General features: G+C 48.4%; 1 protein-coding gene across 1 annotated transcript in view; it reads left to right on the plus strand.

Moving 5' to 3' along the window:
• STK10 (serine/threonine kinase 10) overlaps positions 1–21284 on the plus strand; it is a 117793-nt gene that overhangs the window by 34595 nt on the left and 61914 nt on the right. Inside the window, exon 3 of the mRNA XM_025867035.2 lies at positions 16523–16571. Coding sequence (XP_025722820.1) covers positions 16523–16571 — 49 coding nt within the window. The remainder of the gene's footprint in view (positions 1–16522; positions 16572–21284) is intronic.

Raw genomic sequence — 21284 nt, forward strand, 5'->3', positions numbered from 1 at the left:
GATGGGGTGCCCTGAGACTTGGGGAGGGAGAGCAGGAGGGGGTGCTTGTACCTTCTTGGACTAGAGGGTGAATCAAGAGGCAGCAGGGAGGGGTGGTGAGAAGGAAGAGTCAGCAAAATAGTTGGCTTTCGCTGGGCTCTTTCATGATTATCTCACCGAATTATCACAAATCTATGGGATAGAGATGCAGTCACTTCCATTTTACAGGTGTGAAGACCTAGGGTCAGAGAGAGAGAGAGAGAGAGAGAGAGAGAGTGACTTGTCTTGACTCACAGCCAGGTTCCAACCCAGATCAGCTGGGCTCCAGAACCTTGTCTCCTTCCCCCTGCAGTGCCCCTCCCTGGGTGCCAGCCCTGGGCACCCCTGGGAGCAGATCAAAGAATGCAGTGTGTGACCCGTCCCCTCCACCTGGGGAGCCCATTGTCCAGCAGAACGTTCCTTGGCAGTGCCTGGTGGAGAGTGGGGCCTGTGGCCAGGGGATCAACCCAACTTCTACCTCAGGCCCAGTGGATCCTCCTGGCGCCACTGGTGCCCCTGGCCGGGCCCAGGTGGAGTCCTGTAGCTGAACATGTGGATGGACAGGAGGTGTGACCTGTTGGTCACTGACAGAGATTGCTTATCTGGATTGCTTGCCTGGAATTCTGTTGGCATGGCCTGCCTGGGGTTCCGTGTGTCATGTTCATAGGAGCCAGGGTGACTCTGGTCTAGGGATTTGCCTGGTTCCCAAGCATGTCCCCGTGGGTTTTGTTTGCCATCCGACCCCATCAGCCGGCTGTCATCCCCTCCTCGGCCCTCCCGTACCCCTCACATCGCTTCTGTCCATCAGGCATGGGCTTTGGGGCCACCCAGACCTGGGCTGGAATCTGACTGCCCCCTCTCCTGCCATGTGACCCGAGACAGGTCTTTTCATGCTTCAGAGGCTCAGTTTCCTCATGTGAACACGGAGGGTGATGACTTCACAGCACTTTGTCCAGGGTTAGAAACCCAGCATAACCCAGTTGGCGGACAGTAGGAGCCCTGTGCCAGGCACTTAGCTAACAGGTCAGGGGTGTTGTTCAAGGTCTAGATGGGCAGATAAGTGCGTAAACCAGGCCCCCAGGCTGCATCGAGGGCAGGCTTTTCCAGTTTTTTAAAATAGCACAAACCTTTATAAATGGACATCTTTCCCTTAAGAATCCAGGCATCTGGCTTCGCTGGAAGGATCAGCAGCTCTGGCTCCATAGGCCCGTATTTCTGCGCGGTGTCTGTGAGCTGGCTGAGTGTGTAGCTGCCCCGTAGGTGGGAACCTGCTGCCCTGTCTTTCTCTGCACACCCCCCCGCCCCAGCACATGTTTATGGACCACTGCTGTGGGCCAGGCACTGTCTTGGGTGTTGAGGGCACGGACACAGAGCCCTGCCCTCGGGGAAATTACATTCTAGGGGCAGTGGGGTGGGCGTGGGCCCCCAGAGTGTCGGTGATGTGTGCTGTGAACGCATGGGTGCTTGGACTTGCCTGGGACACCCCCTGTTTTCTCCTTGTGCCCCCCCTGCTCTGGAATGGCTCCTTGGCGCTGTCGCGGGGCGCGCGCTGGCGGGCTGCACGTTTGTGCATCAGCCTCTGCTGTCAAGAATGGTTGTAGTGCGCTGGCTGAATGCACCGCAGGCCTTCCTCACATCCCCCTGGTGTGTCACTACCGAGGAGGCAGCTCCTCCAGGTTCCCCCACTTGACAGATGAGCAAACCAGGCTCTGATCCTTGAACTTGCCCCCCGGGTCCTTCTGTTAGTTGATGTCCGAGCTGGAACTAGCACCCAGCTGAGTGGGACTCCAGTGCTGAGTCCCTGTGTTCACCTTGGTTTGTGCAGGCGTGTTGGTTCCCTGGAGACCTGTGTCCCTCAGGCAGTGAGTTGAGGAAGGCAGGGGCTTATCTTGGGGGTGCAGTAAGATGCACGTGCCCACCCTGCACCATGTTGCTGGCTCCGCCCTCTGGGCCGCATGGCTACCCCCACCCATTTGTTTCAAATGCTATGTGTCCCTTAAGGACCATCTCAAATGCCACAGGATGTTTAACAAATTTAGTTGAAAATGGTGTCTCCTACCAGGCAGCCATTGCCTATGACCCTGCTCACTCCATGTCTTAAGGATTCGTGAGGCCATCTGACCCCTCCCTTCTGGTCCCTTCCCACAGGGCAGGGGCACGGCCCTGGCTCCTTCCTCTCTGTCTCTGCAGGGGCCCTGGCACAGCTGGCTTTAGGGAATGGGGGCTGGGCAGACCGATGGTCTGATAGAGCGAAAATGTCTGTGCAGACTTCACAACTTCCTGTGTCTCTTCCCAGGGACTGCAAGTTCAGTTTGCATCTGCCCCGGAGTCCGATTCCAAGCCCGAACTTGGCCTTTCCCGAAAGGTGGTGTGATGAGGATAGTGGTGATGGCAATGACCATCCTAATGATGACAAGGACTGTCGTTTGTCACGTTCTGGCTAGGTGCAAGGCACTGTGTTTGTTATTCTTATGCGTGCAATCTCATTTAATCTCGCAAGTCTGCATCAGGGTAGGAATATGTTGCCCCATTTTACGGATGAGGAAATGGAGGCCTGCAGTCATCCAATAGCAGCCTTTGGACTTGGGCTCAGGGGACTTTGGTCCTGAAGCCAATGTTCCTGGCCTCTGGGCTGGACAGTACCAGAAGGGGTAAGGCACTCCCGGATTTGAATCACCTCAGTAGCACCCCAGAGCTGCCCAGGGACTTGGGTCAGCACATTAGGACGCGGCACCACCTCCGTCTCCTCATCTGTTGATCCCACCCCAGGGAATGTGGCAAAGGGGCCTTAGAATGTACTAGACAGGCTCAGAAGATCGCCGGATTGTCCCTTCTCCCCTCTGCTTTGGCAGAACTGCCCCTCTACCCCCAGAGCCCCAAGGACACCCGCTGTGCTCTGAGTGCCCTTCCTGCCCGTTGAGGCCACTCAGTTCACAGGGTTCCTCCCGCAGGCTTTCTGTGAATGTGGCAGGCGCAGCTGGGGGTGGAGGAAGGAGGCACAGCGTTCCAGGGAGGCCTTGTGGGCGTGGGCTGCCCCACTCAATGGCCACATTGTTTGGCCTGGAGCTCAGAGGTGCCGAGGTTTGGGGACTCCACCTACAGGGACGAGGCTTCTGAGAAGCGGGAGACATTTTTGTGTCGACTGTTTTGTGTTGGGTGGCTGCCTCGTGGACTTCTTTCCACAGACCTCTACTGAGTAACCAGAAGCCTCTTGACTTGCACGCTGATGGGGTGTCCCCCTGCCCATGGGCGGGGAGGCCTGGATGATTGCAGTACCTGTCTGCTTCCCCAGGAAGAAACAAGCCCAGAGAGGCAAAGGGCTTGCTCAGGGCTCCATGCATCAGCCGCCTTTCTGTCTTGGAGTCAGACAGACTGGGTTTATGTCCTGGTTCTGTCCCTTATGTGCTGAGTGGCTTTGGGGAAGCCCTTCCCTCACCAAACCTCAGTTTCCCCACCTGTAAAAGAAGGATAAGTATAATTTCTCCCAGTAAAGGAGTGCTTAGCACGGTGCCAGTATGCATTAGGTGCTCACTCTTGGCAGCCATCAGCTCTCCTGTCTTGGGTGGCAGAATTGGGAGGGACTGGCTTCTGTCTGGCTTTGCCGCATCTGGCTGTCAGCTATGTTAGTCAGCCTTTGATTCTGCCCTGATTTCTGGGCATCTTAAGGCCACTGAAATGTTTCACTTATAATCATTCATTCATGTATCCAGTAAACACTTACTGATCAAGTGCAAGCTTGAGGCTCTGCTAATGGATGATATGGATGGACTTTTATAAGTATAAACTACTTATTCAACGATAAAATGACTTTAGTTCCTCACCTTGAGCCCTAAAATGCCAGTGTTGCAAATGACTTAGAGCTGTTCAAAGCTTCATTTTCCAGGTGTGGAAACTGAGGACTAGAGCAGGAAAGGGGTTTTGCCAGCCCCACGGAAGGACGGTGGCAGAACTGGGACTATGTCCAGAGACCTCCTGGCTCTGGCTTACTTAACTTTAGTTCCAGGAATGTTACCAACATTTATTTATTGAGCACCTTGTGTGTACTCAGTGCTCTCATTGACTTCAGGGAAGGCGGGGGAGATGAGGGGCCCCGGGCCCAGAGCAGAGTGTTGATGCCTCGTCTCTGGCTTTCGCGTGCCTCAGTTGTCCCGCGGGGGCTGCTGGGCTGTAGTGGTGCCGGCCCCGGCCCCGATCCTGCTGCTCGGCCTGCTGCCTGTGGGCTGTAAAAGTTAATGTCTAAACCCTGTGGGTGGTCCAGGCTTTCTCTTATCTGGACTGGGACATCCTAGCTCCCTTATCTCCCGGTGAGCACGCTCACTTGGTATGTGTGAGTGGACTGGTGGGGCCCAGGGAGGGCTGGAGCAGGGAGAGAGAGGGGCCCTTTCCCCTACCCACCCAGGGGCTGGAACTCAAGCTTTTTGTGGCTTCTTCCTGGAGGCATGAGGAAGGGAGGATGGGGTCATTAGGTCTCTTCCACTGGGGACATGAGCAGAGCCCAGACTTGGCACCCAGATCGGTCCCAGTTCAGGTCGGGGCTCTGCCACTACTTGTTTCATCCGTTCACAGCCTTGAGAGGTGTGGCGGGTCCTCCCTGGCTGGGAAGGGACCAGCTGTCCCGTCACAAAAGCTTCTGTGCACTCAGTAGTCCCTTTCCAGTATGGATTGTCATGGCCTCTTCTGTAGCCTCCCTTTCTCTTTACTCGGAATTGGGTTTAATTCCATTCAGTGTTGACACAATAAAAATCTTCTACTGGGTTATTTCTTATGGTTTTAGTTCGTTTGCTTTTATTAAAAAAAGAAAAAAAAAACCCCACTGAATCAGAGAGACCTTAATCTCTCTGAGCCTCAGGTTCCCCATAGGTAAAATGGGAATAAAATATCACTAAATGCTAATAACAGTTGGTAACACTTACTGAGCATGGACTTACTGTGTGCCAGTCATGTTTTCAGGGCCTGGCATACATTATCCTATTTTATCCTCACAATAAGCCCCAGGAAGTATAGGCATTTTTTGGGATACCTACTTCAAATCGTGAGTGGAAGATAATCCACGCAAAGCATGTGGCACAGGGCCTGGCACAGAATAAGCTCTTGATTCCAATTAAATGTCAGGCATGGGGAAACTGAGGCTGACCCCAGGTCACTGACCTGGCAGGCACTTATTGAGGAGGTTGAGGGCACAGAGTGAGACCGTGTGGGTAAAACGGCTGCACTAAGTTTTCTTGGTGTGTTACTTACAAGGGCAGAAATCACCTTGGTGTTGATGTTTAGCCCAAAAAGGTGGATCTGTTAGAGAGGAGAGATTTTTTTTTTAGATCACCTTGGTGTTGATGTTTAGCCCAAAAAGGTGGATCTGGTAGAGAGGAGAGATTTTTTTTTTTAGATTTTTTTATTTATTTATTTGACAGAGAGAGACACAGCGAGAGCAGGAACACAAGCAGGGGGAGTGGGAGAGGGAGAAGCAGGCTTCCTGCCGAGCAGGGAGCCCGATGTGGGGTTCGATCCCAGGACCCTGGGACCATGACCTGAGCCGAAGGCAGACGCTTAACAACTGAGCCACCCAGGCGCCCCACGGTGTACCATTATTTTTAATTAATTAATTAATTAATTAATTATTTTGTAGGCTCCATGCCCAGTGTGGGCCTTGAACTCATGACCCTAAGATCAAGACCTGAGCTGAATCAGGTGCTTAACCAACTGAGCCACTCAGGTGCCCCAAACTGTGTACTATTTAACACCAGCTTCCCATTCTCCTCTCCCCCTGCATCCCCTGGCAATCACCTTTCTACTCTCTATTTCTGTTAATTTGACTACTCAAGGTATCTCACATAAGAGGGATCATGCTTGTGCTTTGTGGCTGGCTTATTTTACTTAGCATATCATCTTTGAGGTTCGTCCATGCTGTAACACGTGTCAGAATTTCCTTTTTTCTTTTTAAGGCTGAATGATAGTACATTGTATACATATGGTATGTATATACCGTATTTTGTTTTTCCATTCGTCTGTTGATGGACATTTGGGTTGTTTCCACCTTTTAGCTATTGTAAATAATGCTGCTGTGAACATTGGTATACAAATATCTTTTGAATATCCTCCTTTCAACTTTTGGGTATATATCCAGAAGTGGAGTTGCCAGATTATAAAGCATTTCCATTTTTAATATTTTAAATTCTATTTTTAATTTTTTGAGGAACTGCTATACTGTCTTCCACAATGGCTACACCATTTCACATTCCCACTAGAAATGCACAAGGGTTCCCATTTCTGTACATCTGTGCCAATATTTGTTCTTTCTTTTCTTTTTTAAGATTTATTTATTAGAGAGAGAGAGAGAGAGAGACAGAAAGCACAAGTGGGAGGGGCAGAGGGTAAATAAGCAGACTCTCCACTGAGGGTGGAGCCCGTTGTAGGGCTCCGTCTCACAAGCCCAAGATCACTCACTACCTGAGCCAAAACCAAGAGTCTAACCACCTGTGCCACCGAGGCGCCCCTCCTTTTTTTTTTTAAATAGCCATCCTACTAGATGTGAAGTGACATCTCATTGTAATTTTGACTTGTGTTTCCCTAGTTAGTGATGTTAAGCATCTTTTTATGTGTTTATTGGCTATTTGTATATTTCTGAAAAAAATGTCAATTCGAGTCTTTGCCCAATTTTGTTAGTTTGCTTTTTCGTTATGTAGTTGTAGGAGTTCTTTCTGTATTATGGATATCAGTCCCTTATCAGATAACATGATTTACACATAGTTTCTCCCATTCTGTGGGTTGCTTTTTCAGTCTGTCGATAGTGTCCTTTGATGCGCAAAAGTTTTAAATTTGGATGAAGTCCAGTACGTTTATTTTTTCTTTTGTTGCCAGTGCTTTCGGCATCATATCCAAGAAATCATTGTCAAATACAATGTCAGGAAGCTTTTTCCGTGTGTTTTCTTGTAAGAGTTTTATAGTTTCAGCTCTTATGTTTTGGTCTTTGATCCATTTTGAGTGAATTTTTATATATGGTATAAGGTGTAAGGGTCTACCATCTTCATTCTTTTGCATATGGATGTTTAGTTTTCCCAACACCATTTGTTGAAAAGACTGTCCTTTCCCCCTTGAATGGTCTTGGCATCCTTGTTGAAAATTATTTGCCCATATATGTAAGGGTTTATTTCTGGGCTATCTTTCCACTGATGTATATATGTCAGTCATTCTTCAGTACCAAGGTGTTTTGATTACTGTAGCTTTTTAGTAAGTTTTGAAGTCAGGAAGTGTGAGATTTCTTTCTTCTTTTTCAAGAATGTGATCATTTTGGCTATTAGAGGTCCCTTGATATTCCATATGAATTTTAGGATGGATTTTTCAATTTTTACAAAAGATGCCATTAGGATTTGATAGAGCTTGCACTGAATCTGTAGATGGGGTAATATTGATATCTTAACAATATTGAGCCTTCCTGGGTGCCTGGGTTGCTCAGTTGGTTAAGTGCCTGCCTTTTGGCTCAGGTCATTATCCCTTGAGTCCTGCTTTGGGCTCCCTGCTCAGTGGGGAGTCTGCTTCTCCCTCTCCCTTTGCCCCTTCCCCCTGCTCATGCTCTCTCTCTCTCTCTCTCTTGCTGTCTCTTGAATAAATAAATAAAATCTTTAAAAAAAATAAGTCTTCCAGTCCACGAACATGGGATGTCTTTCCATTTACTTATGCCTTCTATAACTTCTTTCAGCAATGTTTTATAGTTTTCAATGTATAAATATTTTGCCTTCTTGATTAAGTTTTTTTTTTTCCCCTAAGTATTCCTGAGTTATTTTCTCCTTTTTGATGCTATTATAAATGGAATTGTTTCCTTAATTTCCTTTTTGGATTATTCATTGTCAGTGTATGGAAACTCAACTGATTTTTGTGTGTTGTTTTATATCCTGCAACTTTGCTGAATTTGTGTTTATTGGTTGTAACAATTTTTTGTGTGTTCGTAATCTTTAAGGTTTTCTACATATAAGATCATGTCATCTGCAAACAGAGATAACTTTACCCCTCCTTTGCAATTTGCTTCTTTGTGTTTTCTTTTTCTTGCCTAATTGCACTGGCTAGGACTTCCAGTATTGTGTTGAATAGAAGTGAAGAAAGTGGGCATCCTTGTCTTGTTCCTAATCTTAAAGGAGAAGCTTTCAGTATTTCACCATTGAGTATGATGTTCACTACACCGTCATATATGGCCTTTGATACGTTGAGGTGGTTTTATTTTTATTTTTTTTAAAGATTTTATTTATTTATTTGAGAGAGGAAGAACACAAGCTGGGGGAGAGGAAGAGGGAGAAGCAGACTCCCTGCTGAGCAGGGAGCCTTGACACAGGGCTCCATCCCAGGACCCTGAGATCATGACCTGAGCCGAAAGCAGATGCTTAACCAACTGAGCCACCCATGTGCCCCAAGGTGGTTTTATTCTATTCCAAATGTGTTGAGTGGTTTTCTCATGAAGGAGTGTTGAATTTTGCCAAATGTTTTTTTCTTAAAAAAATTTTTTTTAAGATTTTATTTATTTATTTGAGAGAGAGAGAATGAGAGAGAGCATGAGAGGGAGGAGGGTCAGAGGGAGAAGCAGACTTCCCGCTGAGCAGGGAGCCCGATGTGGGACTCGATCCCGGGACTCCAGGATCATGACCTGAGCCGAAGGCAGTCACTTAACCAACTGAGCCACACAGGCGCCCCAAATGTTTTTTTTCTTTTTCTTTTTTTTAATTTTATTATTATTATTATTTTAAGTAGACTTAAAAAAAAAAACCCAATACAGGGTGAACTCACGACCTTGAGATCAAGACCTGAGCTGAAATCAAGCATTGGACGCTTAACCCACTGATCCACCCTGCCACATGTTTTTTCTGCATCAATTGAAATGATCATGTTTTTTTCCTCCTTCGTTCCATTAATGTGGTTTATTACATTGACTGATCTTTGTATGTTAAACCATCCTTCCAGGAATAAATCCCACTGTGTCATGGTGTATAATCCCTTTAATATGCTGCTGAGTTTGATTTGCTGGTATTTTGTTGAGGATTTCTGCATCAGTATTCATCAGGGATATTGATCTGTAGTTTTATTTTCTTGCAGTGTGTTTGTCTGGTGTTTGATAGGGTCATGCTGGCCTCGTAGAATGAATTAGGTAGTGTCCATTAAGATTTTCTATTTTTTTTGTGAGTCAGTATTGGTAGGTTGTGTGTTTCTAGGAATTAGTCTGTGTTATCCAGTTTGTTGGTGTACAGTTGTTCATGGTACTTTCATAATCTTTTCTGTTTCTGTAAAATCAGCAGTGATGTCCCTGTTCATTTCTGATATTAGTAAGATGAGTCCTCTCTTTTTTTTCTTCGTCAATCTGGCAAATGGACATGTGTTTTTAAATATGTTGGATGTATATCTAGGAGTGGAATTGCTGGCTCATATGGTAATGCTATGTTTAACATTTTGAGGAACTGCCACACTGTTTCTAAAGTACTTGCACCATTTTACATTCCCCCCATCATTGTTTGAGGGTTCCAATTTGTCCATATCCTTGGCAACATTTATTGTTCTCCATCTTTTTGATTCTAGGCATCCTAGCAGCTATGAAGTGCTATCTCATTGTAGTTTCAATTAGCATTTCCCTAATGACCAATGATGGTGAGCATCTTTTCCTATGCTTATCAGCCATTCGTTTCTCTTTTTTGGAGAAACATTTATTCAAATCCTTTGTCCTTTTTAAATTGGGTTATTTGTCCTTTCATTGTTGAGTTGTAAGAGTTCTTTATATATTCTGGATACTAGTCTTTTATCAAAATATATGATTTTCAGGTATTTTTCCCATTCTGCAGGTTGTCTTTTCACTTTCTTGATCCTGCCTTCTGATGTACAAAAGCTTTTTTTTTTTTTTTAAGATTTATTTATTTATTTATTTGACATAGAGAGAGAGAGAGAGCACAAGCAGGGGGAGAGGCAGGCAGAGGGAGAGGGAGAAGCAGGCTCTCCGCTGAGCAACCAGCCGGTTGCGGGGCTCAGTCCCAGGACGCTGGGATCATGACCTGAGCTGAAGGCAGCTGCTTAACTGACTGAGCCACCCAGACGCCCCTGTTCAAAAGCTTTTATTGTTGATGAAGTCCATTGTGTCTATTTTTTCTTCTGTTGCTTGTGATTTTGGTGTCACTTCTACCCACCCGATCTTTACTAATCCTCCTATACTTCTTGACATGCACTCAGGGATCCTCAAAGCTTTTTTGTAAAAAATGGGAGAATATTTAAATAATTATATACACACACACACACACATATACACACACATACAGTTATATATGTTAATATACATTAATATGTAATATATAATATTTATATACACTCATTTTTTTGGAAAATACTCACTGTTTTGGACTCCATCTTTTTCTGTCTGACCATCTTTAATAATGCAAATCCCTAAAGCTTCTGAAGATACCCAGGGCTTCTCAAACCATCACTTGGTAAAGACTTATCGGGATGATCTTAACATCCTACCCAAGCCCTCAGCTCTTTGGTTAGAGGCACAAAGAATAAGGAACACTGATGAGGAAGTTCAGGTTAATAAGGAGGATAAAAGAGATGATAATTCCGCCAGTTTGCTCCCCAGATTTCTCTACCCCCATCTTGTATTAGTTTTTGCTAGGGGGAAGAGAGATGTGGCCTCAAGGTCCAGGCTTCTTGCCCTTTTGCACATTTCTATAGAGCAGTGGTTTTCAAAGTGTGGTCAGGGGACCAGCAACAGCCCCGCCCCCCTGCCCCGGTGTTGGTTGGAAACGTAGATTTTTGGATCCTACCCCAGACCTGGGGTGGGGTCAAGTGACCTTTGTTTTGGCAAGTTCTCCAGATGATTCCAGTGCGCGCTAGAGTTTGAAGACTACTGGCATAGTGTTTTTAGCTGCTGGCACCTAGAGATTACTAGGAAAATCTGACTTGCCCCATGAGATGGCACCCTCATCCTCCTCTTTGTTCTAATTCATCCCCATCATCTCTTGCCAAATGTGAGGTCAGGTGCTTCTGGTAACAAGTAACAGAAAATCTCAGACTAGCCTAAACAGTGGAAGAAATTAATTGGCTTGCATATTTTATTTGAAGAGTAGAGGGGAAGGTCAGGTTTGAGGGGAGTCCCAGCGTAGCTCAGTTACACTGGGATTCTCTCCGCACTCCTCTTTGTATCAGCTGTGTTCAACTCCGGCTTCCCTCATGGTTGCAAGATGGCTGCCTACAACTGTCAAGGCTGCGTGCTTCCTCATTGGCTCCAGAGGGAGATATCAGGGCATCCCACACCATGAAACAGAGCTCACCAGCTTGGCTGTGCTTAGACTGGCCCTGAGCCAGCACTCAGGGCAAGAGGCAGAGAAGTTCCCCGATTGGGGTAAGCCTCCTCTCCCCACTGGGGATGAGGTGAGTCCCGCTCAGCTATCATGACTGTTTCACAAAAGGGAAGGAAAGGATGCTGTGTCCGCAGGCAGAAGACAGCCATGATACCTTGGCCTTTTTGCTATTTGTGCTAAATCCACTGTTCCTCTGTGTTTCCGCCCTCTAGAGATACCGTATCCAGGGGGATCCTCTAAAGCAGAAACCTGTCTGTAACACCGCTTATTAAAACCCTCTGGTGCCTTTCTCCAGACATACAGAGCTTTCAGGGTCAAGTTCATTCTTTGAGATTGTTCGAATTCTAGTTCCAGGTGACCTTTGTGACCCGCTGTCTTCCCATCCATTTGAACCCCTTCGAACATTCCACCATCCCCCTCTTCATACTCTCCCACACTGCTTTGGCCACTGCACTTGCTGTATTCTGCCTGCAAAGTCTTTGTCCTTCTTCATGTGGCAAATTTGCTCTTCAAAGCCGGCTCTTCTCTGGGAGGCCTTCCAGGATGGCCACAGGTTTTTAGGTAACACAGTCACGATGTGCCTGTATTGGCCTCTGCCTGTGGTCTTGGGGCAGGGACCTGTCTGGTTCATCCTGGGTCCCCAGTCCCCAGGTTTGTTATAGACAGAGCTCAGATAGTGTTTGTTGATTGAATATGACTTTTCTGGCCCTGCTCTGCCTAGCACTGCAGAGCCCCTGGTGGACCCTCGGTTGGTACTTGTTGATGGATTAAACTGATCACAAACCTTACTTCTCCAGGTCCTGAGAAAACCCTGAGCCCCAGGTGGCTTGCTGCTCTCAAGGGAGCGTGAAGGATGAGTTTCTGCTGGTTTCAAGGAGTTAGTCCTTGGTACTTGCAGCTGTTGGATTTGGGGCTTGGTGAGGGCTTAGAGGCCTTGAGCTTCGCACCCAGGAACCCTTGATCCTGAGGAGCCTTTAATCATCCCTGGACACAGTGAGCCCAGGCCTGCTGGGGCTTTAATTGTGAACAGGCCTATAGATACCCTATCCCCCTGCATTTGAATAGATGCATCTGTAGCCAGGGGTTATTTTAGGCCAGTTCTTACCATTAAAAAGAAAGTTTACTTCTAATATTTTTATAACTCCTATTTGTTGATTAAAATGTGGAACATATATACAAGTATAGACTACCTGTAATCCTTCCCTGGGTATTCACGTATGTGCTTCCATTCTGTTTTCTAAGCATGTATATTTAGTGACTTCCTAAGGTCATGAGATGCTTATTTTATTTTTATTTATTATTATTTTATTAATTGAGATTATTTTAACTAAAGCCCGTGCATTTCTTTTTTTTTTTTTTTTTAAGATTTTATTTATTTATTTGACAGAGAGAGAGAGAGAGCACAAGTAGGCAGGCAGGCAGAGGCAGAGGGAGAAGCAGGCTCCCCGCTGAGCAGGGAGCCCGATGTGGGGCTCGATCCCAGGACCCTGGGATCATGACCTGAGCCGAAGGCAGATGCTTAACCGACTGAGCCACCCAGGCGCCCCTCCATGCATTTCTTTTTATTAAAAAGATTTTATCTATTTATTTGAGAGAGAGGGAGAGGGAGAGCAGGGAGGGAGAGGGAGAAGCAGGCTCCCCGCTGAGCAGAGAGCCCAACGTGGGGCTCAATCCCGGGACTCTGGGATCATGACCTGAGCTGAAGGCAGACGCTTAATGACTGAGCCACCCAGGCGCCCCCAACCCCATGCATTTCTGTAGAAGTCCCCTGCAACCCTGCCACTGACAAGCTGAAAGGTAGAGCGTTAAGATCCGTATAATGGAACCTAGTAACAGCTATGTTATGAAAGGGACCTTTTTTTTTTTTTTTTGGTATCACATTAAGGCACTAAGATGTGAAATTTTTAAAGCCAAAAGGATGGGAGGAAAAAGGCGTGGGGGAAGAAAACCCAAACCATATTTTGCTCTATGTGAGAGGATAGTCAGGCAATATTTACATAAAGGTTCATGGGATATCACTCTAACACATGCGTGATTAATACCAAAGAGTGCTGTTTCTTCAGACTTCTGCAGGATGGTTGTCTTTTTTTTTTTTTTTTAAGATTTTATTCATTCGAGACACAGAGATAGAGATAGAGAGAGAGAGAGAGAGAGCACAGCAGGGGGAGAGGCAGGCTCCCCGCTGAGCCAGGAGCTGGACATGGGGCTCGATCCCAGGACCCTGGGATCATGACCCGAGCCGAAGGCAGATGCTTAACCATCTGAGCCACCCAGGCGCCCCGGATGGTCATCTTTTAAAAACACTTCATTGGGGTCCATATGCAAGTTGTGAAATATTGTGGGTTTAATCCTGGCGTGGAGCCGAAAGTTGGTACATGTATTCCTGGGAATAAAACCAAAGATAAGCTCAAGAGCTTCCCAGCAGCCAAAGCAATCAGGCAATCAATCAATCAATCAGTAAATTTTAAAAAATTACAAAAGGGAAGTGCATGGGGTCATGGAGATCTTGAATTGCGGAAGAGGAAGCAAACCAGATTGGCAGGATGCTCAAGCTTTCCTAGTGCTGAACTCTGGAGAGGGTGGTCATAGAGACCTTGTGCAAGGGTATTGTGTAAAGGACAACTTCACTGACAAATGCAGGAACTGCCTGGGTCTGGCCACAGCTCACACTGAGTCTTGATGATAACAGCAGGCGTGTTGATGAACTGTAGTTCTAGGAAGGCATAGATTTGTGGGAAGCCTGAATAACAGGGTCTGAGTGTGACGCTGGCTGGTGGTTTTATTTGCTGAGATCCAGCAGGAGCATGTTAATTGGCTTGGTTCTTGCACTTTCATGTTGAGAATCTCATTTAACTGCCTTGACTTGGAGGTAGAGGTGATTAGTGCCATTTTGCAGATGAAATTGAGGCTTGGGGTGATTCAGTGACTTACTCAAGGTCACATAGCCAATTAAGTGGCAGTACCAGGACTTGAATTCAAATCCTTTTGAACCACAGGCTGTTTGAGAAGGGGGAAGTGCCTGAGCCTGCCTTGTGTTCACTGTGTGGGCGGAGTTGGGCCTGTTGTTTTGTAAACACCACCTCATCCAGTCCTTACTGTAACTCTGGGTGGTCCCTAGTATGCTCCCATTTTACAGCTGGAGAGGCAGAGTGGGGGCTCCTGACCTGGGTTTGGGGGGACTTCAGGGTATGTGAGAATTCAGTAGAATTGCATGCAAACCCTTGTTCCTGTTTGCATTTTTCTGGGTGAGAGGAGAGAGGATACCTTTTATCGAGTCTCCCAAAACCAACACAAGAACAGAAAAATCCCAGACCTTTGAGCTCAAGGAAGGAGTCCTAGTAACAACTTGTATGACTGGCCCCAGCTGGGTGCCTGTCGCCCAGCAAGGCTTGGATGACCTGTCATTCCGGTGGGGTTTGGGTGTGTGTCCCCCCATTTTACAGGCTGCTGAGGAAGTGGTTTTGCATAATGACAGTTTTGCTTCTTTTCCACATTGCCTCTCGTGGCTGAGGCTGGGCTTTTCTGGTAGTTAATAGGATGTTTTTTGCCCTTCTGGGGACCTGAGAATTATTAAAAGGCAGAATGAGATGCTGTCTTGCAAGAGATCAATGCCTGTGTCTGGGTCACCTCTGTTCCCTGACCGCTGGGAACATGTCTGGTTAGTTGGTGGTTGGTTAAATGAAGCAGTGAATGAATGAATGAGGGGGAGGAAGAAGTACCTCATCTCACTGTTCTGGGTTGTAGGACATTAATTCATCTCTGGTGGCTTTTATCCAGGGTCACTGTAGTGTTAGAAGTCCTGGGGGAGTACTGGTCAGGCACGACTGGAGTGACCCTAGGAGCCTCAGAGGCCACATCCTCCCTGGCAGGAGGTGGTGTGCGAGCTGGTGGTGTCCCCGTACGTGGCTCTGTCCCCTGGCATGGACCTCCCCCCAGCATGGTGCAGGCCTGTCTGCTGGAGAGCCAGCACTGTGTTGCTACCCCCAGTATCTAGTACCTCTAGTGTCCCAAGGCCATAGCTAGTGAACAGTGGGCCGGAGACCTGGGTCCAGCCGTGCATCACTGCATCCTTATATGTACATTGACGGGAAGTCTCTGGAAGGTCTACCACAAGCTGGAGACTCATGGAAACACTGAGGCCTGTCCTCCCTCCTCTGGCTGGAGAGCAGCTCTGGCCCAGCGGGTCATGGCAGCAGTTTTCTTTTCCATTTACGAGAATGATGGGCCCCACGGCCTGGTGCCTGCCTCTGCCAAGCTGAGCTGGAGGGACTTTGCCACAAGCAGGGCCAGGTGCTGGGAGCCGGGAGGAGATTTCAGGAACATCTGCTACAGCCTGTGAGGCTCTGCCCCGTCCCCACCTACTTGCTTCCGTAATTTCAGGAAAATACAGCATCTTTGCACATGCGCTAGGAGCCCAGAAAAAGAGCGAGGATGGGCGAGAGCCAGAGAGGGAGGGCCTGCGTCAGCACCAATGGCACTTCACAGTCTTCTTGTCCTTCTCTGGCCCCTGTGCTGGGCTGGGAGCCCCTTGAGGGCCTGGGCCCGCTACCTACTGGGTGTGTGATGAATGAATGAATGCATGTGTAAATGAATGACCTGGGGAGTTAGGAAACCTTTCTAGTGCAGGACCTGCCACTAAATCATTTGTGGCCTTGGTCAGCCCCATCCCGTTTCTGGGTTTCTACACCTGAGCTGGTCTTCAAGGCGCCAATGTTCTGGTGTTCCAAGCCGGCGAGGGCCCTGGCCTCTAGAAGATGGAGAGAGGCAAGAGATGGGTGCTGGGATTCGGCAAGGGCATGGCCGGCTTGTATGCGGGCAGAGGGGCTGCTGGGACTGCTGGCTGGGAAGCTTAGGGAGGGGCAGTTGGCAGGTGGGGGCACAGGAGGGGGCAGACCGAGGAGCAGGGAAGGTGCAGGCCTGGTGGCAAGGCTGTTGGCGGCAGCTGTGGTTTCCATGGCAACTTTCTTTTTTCCGCTGAAAAATGCCCAGCAACCCTTCTGGATTTTAGAGCCTCCTGTGAGGGTTGGGGTCCGATTAGGGTAGTGCAGACTGGACAGGCCCTGGGGCAGGAGGAGGAGAGGCCGGGGAGCCAGGGCGCTGGGTGCCGGCTGATCCTGCCAGGACCAGGGCTGGGCCCCGGGCTGTGCACCCCTGCTCATTGTTACTTTGCCTTGTGTTTTCTGTAGATCATGATCGAGTTCTGTCCTGGAGGAGCTGTGGACGCCATCATGCTGGGTGAGTCTTCCTTGATCCGATGTGGTGGTGCTGGGGTGGGCTCTAGGGCCCTAGGCTAGGACTGGTGCCCTTCACTCCCTCCGCCTCAGCAATTCACGTGGCCTGTTTGAGTACCTTTTTGCTCAGTCCCCTTTCGGGAGCAGGGGCTGGGTTCTTGGAGAGAATGCAGGCACTCATTAGAAAACCAACACTTCCTGTTCAAAAAGCCATGTGTCCTTGAGCTGGTCACTTACCCCCTCAAGCCTCGGTGGCTATAGGATGGGTGTGATGCCTCCTTTGCCCCACCCCACAGCACCCTTAGGAGGTGAAAATGAGACACCTGAGGGAGGTTCTTTGAAAAGTGGGGATCCCCACACCCATTTTGTAAGAGCTTAATGGGGATGTTAGCAGGTTTTGATATCCCAGACAAGCTTGGACAGTAAAAAAAAAAAAAAAAAAAAAGAAAGAAAATCACTTTTGTGAATATTTTGTGACTAGTCACTGTATGCCAGAGATTGGGGTAGGTACTTTTGTGTATCTGATCTGAGTATTTCTGTTTTATTCCTGACCAGATTGAGACTTTAGAGGGGCTAAGGGGCTGGCCGAGTGTCCCACAGCAGGACAGAAGGGTGCCTGGGTCTTGCCAGTCTGGTGGGCAGTGAGTGAAGAAAGGCCGGGGGTCTGGGGCCCCAGAATATTGAGAGGCAGGCCCAGGATTGTGGGATGGCTCAGGAGAGGGGAGGTTTTCAGTATAATGTAGCACCATCCAGCTACTCTTCCATTGTGAGGAAGGTACTTTCCCGCTGAGTTTATCTCAGGAGTCTCCGGAGTTTGTGGCAGCCCTTTCCATATCTATGGAAATGCCGGCCTTTCTTGCGTAGCCCCTTACCACAGGGTGCTCAGATGGAGAAATGACAGTAGGTGACTGGATGTGAGTACTTATGATATGGCCCTTGGGTGTTCCTTCTCTCAGCACAGACTACCTTTGAAGATTTTCCTTGTTCTGGGTAGAATTTAACAAAATAAAAATGGTGGTCTCGTATGAGTTGAGATTCTCTAGGTTACAAGGTGATCAAAGACTGTTTAAATTGGTTTAGTGGGAAAAAAAGGTGGGAGATTGTGGGAGGGGCAATTTATTTGCACAAATAACTAAAAAGTTCATTGGTTCCCGGCTTCAGACACAGCTTGATCTGGGAAGTTTTTTTGTTTGTTTATTTTGTTTGTTTGTTTATTTATTTATTTATTTATTTATTTTTGTGTTCTTCTAAGACCTTGGTTTCCTTCTCCAACTCTTGGTCCCACTTTCCTCTGTGTTGGTCCCATTCTCATGCTGGCTTTCTATTCATGGTGACAAGGTGGCTGTAGGAGCTCCAGCAATCATATCTGTATTCCAGACAGCAGGATAGAAGAAGGGAGGGTAGGACAACTTGACAAACACACACCCCATTTCCACTTTTTAAAGGAGCTGTTACAGAATCCCCACATGACACTTTCATTTACATCTCATTGGCCAGATCATAATAGCACATAGCTGGAAGAGAGGCTGGGAAATGTGGTCTTCTTGCTGGGTGGCCGTGTGTTCAGATACTAAAAAAGTAGGGGTGAGTGGGAGCCACCTACCAGCTTCTGCCTCTCCAGGTGTGAGCTTAGCTCGCTGAGGCCTGCGGGAGAATGTCAGAGATGGAAGAGGCGTTTATACATACCAAGTCCTTGACCTCATTCATAACTGGGGCAGGACCCCAGGCTGTGGCTCAGCCTGCAGGCCGACTCGCTCCCTATCTCAGTTCTCCTGGTGGATCTGACTGCTCCAGCCCCAGGTGGTTTTCTCCCTGCTGGTGGCAGCCGTTAAAGGAACATTGCCATCACCATTCTAGATGTCAAGGTGGGAAAAGAGAAGGTGGGGTGGGGAGACCTGACAAAGTGAGACCTGGCCCTGCTTGCAGCTGCGTGATGAGGGGTGGGCTCTCCCACAGGTGCCTGCCCTGCTTAGAGGGACTTTCTCCCCTTAGCATCTCCCCGTCACCCTGTGGAGTCACATAGAGTGGCGAGCCTGGACATGGGGTCCAAGAGACCTGAGGTCTGTTCTAGGTTCCTCTGCGGGGTAGCTGTGGGGTGCTGGGCTGGCCTCTTTGTGAGATGAGGGGAATATGCACCGCATTTTACTCTAGTTAGTTAACAGCCAGTGTTTGCTCTGATCTGGTTGGCCTTGCTTTGCCCTCTCTTAAACACTTGGCTCTCAGCCCTCCTGCGGAGGAAGGGGGTGGGGTGGGACTGGCTACGGTTTCAAACAGACGTAGGACTCCTCTGCAATGTTGCAGATTTTTTTAATATGAATAAAATATTCATGTATTGCTGTGTAATCAAAAATTAATCTTAAGAATTTATCATACTGTATGATTCCAATTATATGACATTCTAGAGAAGGCAAGACAATGGGGACAGAAATCAAAGTAATGATAGCTTAGGGGCTGGAGAATGGGGGTGAAATGTTGATCACACACAGATTTGGGGGAGTGATGGAAATATTCTCTGTCTGAATCGTGGTGGTGATTACATGACTATATATGCTTGTCCAAATTGGTAGAATTGTGTATCTAAACAAAAATGAATTTTACTGTCGATAAATTATATCGCAATAAATTGGGCTTAAAAAAGGTCTCTCTACCTTATTGGGTTCTTGTGAAGATTAAATGAAAGAATGCGTCCAGGTCCCTAACTCCATGCCGGTACATTGGTAAAGGCTCAGAAAATGGTGACCATGAGATCACCACCATCACCATCATCATCATCACCACTTTGCTTATTCTGATTTCGTTTATCTAGAGAGATCAGATATGAGCAAGTCACATTCTGACATTTAGAAAAATTGCTGCAGATAATCCAGCATAATCTCAGAACCAGCATAACAATAATCACCTTTTATTGACTGTCCTTCATGCTGAGGAGTGAACTCAGCCAGGAGTGAATTTATGGCTGGAGCCCTACCTACATCGCTTATCATCATCCCATTCTGTGGATTCGGAGATGAAGGCACAGAGAGCTGGAGCACCTTCAAGAAAGCACATAGCTAATACGGGGCAGCGCCTTGGTTCAGGCTCAGTCTGGGTGGTCCTGATGCCCACCCCCGCCATGGCTCTGAGTCTGTCTGTGGTTTGGGGGGACACGAGAGTTAAGGATGAGGCCACAGGGAGTGGTAGGGGTTGGAGACCCCTCTCTGGAGACCAGAGAGGGACCCGTGGTCGGTCTGGGGCCAGGCTTCCCAGGGCAATGCCGCTGGCTCTTCCAGGGGCGCCTGGGTGGCTCAGTCATTAAGCATCTGCCTTCGGCTCAGGTCATGATCCCAGGGTCCTGGGATCGAGCCCCGCATCGGGCTCCCTGCTCAGCGGGAAGCCTGCTTCTCCCTCTCCCACTCCCACTGCTTGTGTTCCCTCTCTCGTTGTCTCTCTCTCTCTCAAAATAAATAAAATCTTAAAAAAAAAAAAAAAATGCTGCTGGCTCTTCCACCTCGTCTGGTGCATTTTCCCCAAGCCTGCGGGATCCGTCCTTGAGGATTTCTGGCCCGGCGTGGCGTTGGGGAGACAGATGGGGGAGTGCTGCCCTAGTCAGAGGGAGGCCTGGCAGCAGCACCCTGGCCAGCCGGCCCTGGAGCCTGCACCTGAGGACCCCGCAGCGAGGACCCTGCAGGCAGGGCAGTGGGGGCTCACTTCAGCACAGGTGGCTTGGTGGCAACAAGCACTAAACAGTCACAATGGCCAGTGGGTCAGTGAGCACAGGATGTTGACCTTGAAAATTCTCATGCCCCCCCTCCCTCTCCACCCACTCAAGTCTCACGTTCTGTCCTGAGAAATCAGCCTTTGGGTTGGGAATGTTTCCTCTCTGAAGCCTTGGCCCGGACCACCGTGACGGCCCCCGGCCAAGCTCCCTGTCTTCTTTTGCTCCCCTGTAGGCTCTTCACTCACCCTGCTAGGGAGAATTTCTTAAATGCAAAAGTCAGATCGTCTCTGCCTGCTTCGAGCCTCTCCTGGACTGCCAACTGTGTTTCAGAGAAAGTGTAGCCTTCATAGATGGCCTGCGAGGTCCTGCACGATCAGGCCCTTCCGACCTCTGACCTCTGACCTCGATTCGCTTTCCCCTCATCCTTCCCCTTCAGTCAAAAAGGGTCCTTTGCACATGCGGTGCCCCCTGTGTAGAAAACTCCTCTTTGTGCTAGCCCCCACCACCTGCTCAGAGAGGGGCCCCGCCATCTGTAAGCAGACACTGGGATGTACCAGCGTGCGTGTGTCTCCCTGACCAGCACACAGAGGCTCTTGATGACAGCCTCCCGCTAGCCCTTCACCTTCCAGCTCTACTACCAGCCAGCACACATTGCTTCAACACCAGCCCGTGTCAGCCTCCACGCCTCTGCTGCTGTTGCTTCCTTGACCTAGAATGCCCTGGAATAACTTGGAATGCCCTGCCCCACTTTTCGCCTCTCAAACACCTGTTCTTCCTACAAGACACAGCCTGAATGCCCTTCTGGGGAGCCTGCTAATTCCCAGGCAGAAGGGCTTGCTGCCCATCCTGCCCGCTCCCAGCCCCCACCCAAATCCCACTCTATTCCGAGCATGGATCGCCGTTCCCATGCCCCTCTCCGTGTCCCTGCAGCAAGCGTGGAGCCTGACGTGGAGTGAATGTCACCCATTGCCTGCTTGCAGAATGGGTCTTGGCCTCTTGGAGGGGTTTTGTTTATGAACC

The sequence above is a fragment of the Callorhinus ursinus genome, unplaced genomic scaffold, assembly GCF_003265705.2.
Source record: "Callorhinus ursinus isolate GAN/ISIS: 27379988/994484 unplaced genomic scaffold, GSC_fseal_2.0 scaffold3, whole genome shotgun sequence".
Lineage (NCBI taxonomy): Eukaryota > Metazoa > Chordata > Mammalia > Carnivora > Otariidae > Callorhinus > Callorhinus ursinus.